The following is a 5678-nucleotide window of genomic DNA, read 5'->3' as shown; positions in this document are numbered from 1 at the left end:
AATTGATATTAACCCTACATGTCTGCATCTTGTTTATTGTACAGTCTGTCACTGCAATCGTTAAATGGAATGCCCCGTACCGAAAGCAAATTCTGCCGACTTTGTTGTGCAGTAGTCCTTAATAAATGAATCTGAATCTGAATCTCAACAGTAGTTTCAAAAGCATAAAATTCATTATGCATTAGTAAATTGCATTAGTAGCCTACTCTATTATTAAAAATGTTTTTGACAATTTGATGTTTAGATTCAGATTCACTTAGAAATTACACTGTGGGGAGTTTCACTGTGTTATTTCCCCACAGATGTGTTCTGGTCATTTTGTGCTATGGGGCAGGAAAAACCTTTGGCTATGTCTTCTGTCTTCTACACTCCCAGGTTGTTTGGCTTGGATATGCACGCTGCACAAACTATATATCCCCCCTCTCCTTTTGGGTTAAGGTTAGGGTTTTTTTTTTTTTACAAAAGCTGCTACAGGGTTGTGTTGCCAACCTCCCCTGGCGTATTTATAAGGACCACCTCACCCGTTTTCACTGGTCTGAAAGTGTGTGTCCATTTTCACTGGTGTGTGTGTGTGTGTGTGTGTGTGTGTGTGTGTGTGTGTGTGTGTGTGTGTGTGTGTGTGTGTGTGTGTGTGTGTGTGTGTAGGGAATGATATAGCGGATCTGATCCATCTCCAGTAGGTGGCGGTAATGCTACTTCTAAGTTAGATGTCAACCGCCCTGTTAAAATACAAGAAGAAGAAGAATCCTCCTCTGTTGATAGGCTGCGTTGGGTGCCGCCGTGACCGACCCGGGTGAAATTTGAAAGTACATGGGTGGAGTGCAGGAGTGAGAGTGAGAGAGTGAGAGAGGAGTGAGAGTTTTGTTTTAACAGACGGGGCGACAAGAGTGAAATTGTCGTTTGAGCTCGAGCTCTCGGGGCAAAGTGTTATTAAGCAGCTTGCTTTATTTCGTCATGGAGCAAGAAAGACGCGCTGAAGCGGCCACAGCAGCAGCAGCAGCAGCAGCAGCAACAGGCTCGGATAGGACTGCGGCTTGTTGTGGGGTTGAACCCGCAGAGGAGATGATGGAAGACATTGATCTGGAGTCCTACGTGAATGTGGAACTCGGAGAGGAAAACAACAACAACAGCGTTTTAGTTGTGGGGCAGAATACTGCTGACGCCGCAACTCGAGGTTTGTTTACAATTATTGATTGTTGCTCATTGTTACAGCTTGCGCAGCGCGGATGTTAACAATCGTTAACGTAGTGTTTTTAGTGCACACTAAACTATTCAAACGTTTGGCAACGTTAATTTAACGTTAATGCCTTGCTTACGGCGAATATAACGTTTGGTGTGGTGCTCTGTCCATTAAAGGATCGTCATATCGGGGCTTCGGTATGTTTATCAAATTAGCTTTGCTAGCTTAGCATACCCTTGTTTTTTTTTTTTTTTTTTTTTTTTTTTTTTTTTTTATACCCTTGTTTTGTCAGCCACCCAATGATATAGCCGTGACGTAGCCAGCCGTGACGCACAACTAGGAAGGAGGTTTTCCTATCTATCTATCTATCTATCTATCTATCTATCTATCTATCTATCTATACATTTGGCAATGTGGGTCATTGCACCCACTGATGATGTCACCAGTGATCTCATAAGGGGACACACACAAGGAGACATTCAAGATTCAAGATTATTTTAATTTGTCCCGAGGGAAATTTGTCTTGGACACACAGGCCACCACATAGGTACACAGTGCCATAACAAAAACAACAAAAACAATAGTGCATAGCACACCAGTGCCGACATGTGCAAACACACAACCAAGGTGCAAACATCAATAATTTACAGTACAATCAACACTACACATTAGCTATGACCTGAGTTTAGGAGACTGACTGATATGGGGACGGAAGAGTATTTGTATCTGTTGAGGTGTCTTTTTTTGTTCTTGATTGGGACTCTGTAACGCCTGCCAGTGACATAACTGATGATGTCATAAGGCTGATGATGTCATTAGTGATGTAATAAGGGGGCACACACACACCCGCACGCATGCATGTAAACTTAATGGCAATAACATTTTATGAGCAACACACACACACGCCAAGCTGCGGGCAAGGCCGCACAGCGGCCGAGCTGCGTATGCGAGCTGCAGGCGAGCTAGCAAGCCCGCGCAGTGGACGAGCCTAGGAATCGAAGGAAACCTCCGTCCTTTCTAGTTGGCTACCAATGATAGTGCCTATTGCAAATAGCCTAAACGCTACAGTTAATCAATGCAGGTCAATCCCTCATAGCCCATTTCAAAACACTAACGTACGTTACACTTAACGTGGTTTCAACTGATGTCTCTATCCCGACAGAGCTGTTTCACAATGAAGAAGTTGAAGGGTTGGAAGATGAAGATGATGATGATGATGACAGTGGCACCGACCACTTCAGCACTGAGAAGCCAGGCACCCAGCTGCAGAGAGCGGAGCGCCTGGCACGAGGCCAAGCATCTGTGCCTGACACCTTCCAGACCAACCACCTCCTGTACTACGAGAGGTTCAAGGCTTACCAGGACTACATGCTTGGTGTGAACACACACATTTTAATACCTTTATTTGTGTTCACATTTAGACAAAAACATCCTTGAACACAAACAATAATAGATGCATAAACATCGGGAAATCTCATAATGACAGATGTATCTAGTCTGAATCTATGGATAAAGGAAACAAGCGCCTCCTCCAAATGTGGCGACTGCCAATTATTGCAGAATTTGGCCAGAACCTTGGCTCTCGGTCCGGGCAGTCCTGCCCTCTGCAGGCCACGTATGACCAGCCTATGGACATTACCAAGGCTTCCAAATATGAATACAACAAGCAATTTACATTTGTACCCAATCATAACATCCTTGAGCAGTTGGTATTTCATAATCTTGGTGATAAAAGCTTCTTCCAGACTGGAATCAAAAGCACACCCCACTTCCAAAACGGTGGCCTCTCTAACTGTCCTCATCGACAACGACAACATCATCAGGTGTATTGGCTGTCACATTTGAAAAGATGTCGTAATCAGTATTATACAGTTTGAACATGGCAGTTGAAACACGGGAGTGTTTATAGATTTCAACAGAGGATGGAACATATGACCATATGTCTTTAACTAACAGGTCAACAATTCTGTCATGTCTTGCAATGTGCATTCCCTTATATACAAAGCAACCATTCAGAATATGAGACATGGATTCAATGACTGGATTATGATCATGGCGCAGACAATGAGGAGGAAAAGTGTTAGGATACCAGAGAGAGATTGAGCCTGGTCGGGAGGACTTGTAATATGGCTTTAACTGTAAAAATGTCCTCATCAACTGCAAGATTCTTAAGTATTGAGTGTGAAAATTTTATGATCTGCAGCAGTCATTTTAAACCAGTCCAATGTTGTCTCTGTTGTTGTAAACTTACAAGGAACGCACACACACACATACACACACACACACACACACACACACACACACACACACACACACACAAAACATTCATCTCATATATTATGCATAATTCAGCCGGTAAATACTGTGATCAAATCTCATCAAATGCCGCTGCGGTACACAAATGCTTGCAGGATTTTTGGTTTGCGGTTGACTTTAATATCTGTAACATATGCTGCGAATTAAATCAAATATATCGGCACTAAGTGTTAAATGTGTCAAACTGGATCAGGAACAATCGACAGAAAACCTGTCGTGATGATAGCCTCAAACGAGTTTGAACGTGTAAACACTTCCAAATCATTACCGTACTTTGAGCCAGTCATTCAAATGGTTATTCCCATATTACTTGAATGCTGCAAGAGTCAACAACACTGCCAATATGCAGAAACAAACAAATGTGTTTCTACAGAGCTGCCACCTTACAAAGATATGAATACTGTTACTTAGAAAATGGAAAAGCAGCTCATGTGATTGTTGACTATTCTGCGTCTCAGACTTGCTCCTTGTTTGTACACGTTGTGTTTGTGTCCAGGTGACTGTAAACCATCAGAGGTGAAGGCGTTCACAGCAGAATACCTGGAGAAGGTTGTGGAGCCATGTGACTGGCAGGCCCTGTGGTCTACTGACGGCTTCGATGTTCTGGTGGAGGTGAGGCGGTGTCTCACTGGACTATTGACACTAGTGCAAACTAATGTTTCTTTGGCTCTGAGGGTTTTTTCCCTTCATATATATATATATATATGTATATGGTATTGGTATATATATATAAGTTCAGACGTTGCTTTTGCTAAAGCCGTGGGCATCTTTTCAGGTACAAGATGTGGCGTTCAAAGATCTGAAGGCCTGTGTGAGTCTGGTACTCCCTCTGCAGTGTGAGGCCAGGGGCTGCGAGCTCGATGAGGAGGCCATGACGGCTCTGCTGGAGGCAACTCAACACAAGGTGGCGCTGCAGGAGCTCCAGGTGGTCTACGAAGAGTCGGGGGACTTTGACCAGACCGCCCTCGCCATTGAACATCTCAGGTATCGCTTCTGCTCGAAAATGGCAAAATTTGGACATTATGTAACAAACACTTTTTTTTGCACTTTACAGCAAATCACTTGTAGGAATATAATGTGTTCTATCAGCTCTCCACTTTGATTACACCCAAATCACACATCTTTAAATCAAATAGACCCTTTTCACAGCAACCGTTTTGAGGTGGTAAAGCAGGTGTAACTGATCTCACTACTAATGGCCCCTGGCACTGGGAGTCTGGGACACCTAAATGGAATGGAACTGTCATTAATGGTATTGGTTACGCCTGCTTTACGTCCTACTTTACCACCTCAAAACGGTTGCTGTTAAAAGGGTCTTAACTGATTTACCAGTTAAGAATTCCTACCTCCGACCTCAGAGCGTTCCGGCTGCACAACACTGTTGTGTGTTGGGTCACGTCAGATAGACAACTGATTGTCTGTGAAGTCGGAGTAGACCCCCCCCCCACCCCCTCCAAAAGTCAGAACTCCGACCTTAAAGGAGAACTTACCTCCAAAACACTTTTTTTCAGCTTTTAACCAATATATATGACTTTGGGGGTGATGTGTGAAGAATTCTGGTCAGAATTTCCACATTTGACACCAAACTGTTGCCATTTTACCATTTGTATCATTTTTCAGCAGCATATCTGGCATAAGCGCCCTCTAAGGGTCGAACACTGCTTTTTTTTTTTTCTCAAATGCATGGGAGATTAGGGGCACACTGACGTCACAGTGCCCCCAAAGACTATGGGATTTCAAGATAATTACTCCCCTACCCCCCCTGTACCCTTTCGGCTCCTCAGAACTCCAAGCCTATTCTTATTGAAGTTTGCTCTTAAAATACTGAACCAAACGTCGTCAAAGTTGGCACATGTCTTAATTATAGTTAGTTTCCCGCTGAATGTGTCACTACTTTATTAATATCTTACCTGGATAAGCTCGAATGATGATGTATATATTATCAGTCCGAGTTGGAAGCAGCTGTCTCCAGCCCAGGCAGGCGGGAGAGAGTCGTACTGTAAACCTCATGCACTAGCTCCAAGCTCCGCGGGCGCGCGCAGCAGAGCAGAGCTCTCTGTGCTCTGAGAGCAGAGAGAGCAGTCTGATATTTCCGCAAACAAATATGGTCGCAGTTTAGCACACATGTAAAATATAACGCTATACTACGACGTGACAACGTGACAAAGCTTCTCTAAACACA

At 43.7% G+C, this 5678-nt stretch overlaps 1 protein-coding gene across 1 annotated transcript in view; it reads left to right on the top strand.

The window, feature by feature from the left end:
* Positions 1-970: 970 nt before the first annotated feature.
* The window catches only part of shcbp1 (SHC SH2-domain binding protein 1), a 30494-nt gene continuing 25786 nt past the window's right edge, over positions 971-5678 (top strand). Inside the window, exons 1-4 of the mRNA XM_083662289.1 lie at positions 971-1174; positions 2343-2555; positions 3993-4108; positions 4272-4480. Of these exons, the coding sequence (XP_083518415.1) occupies positions 1063-1174; positions 2343-2555; positions 3993-4108; positions 4272-4480 (650 nt within the window). The 5' untranslated portion in view covers positions 971-1062. The remainder of the gene's footprint in view (positions 1175-2342; positions 2556-3992; positions 4109-4271; positions 4481-5678) is intronic.

The sequence above is a fragment of the Poromitra crassiceps genome, assembly GCF_964638095.1.
Source record: "Poromitra crassiceps genome assembly, chromosome: 28".
In the NCBI taxonomy this organism is placed as follows: domain Eukaryota; kingdom Metazoa; phylum Chordata; class Actinopteri; order Beryciformes; family Melamphaidae; genus Poromitra; species Poromitra crassiceps.
This window is presented reverse-complemented; position numbering and strand designations above follow the sequence as displayed.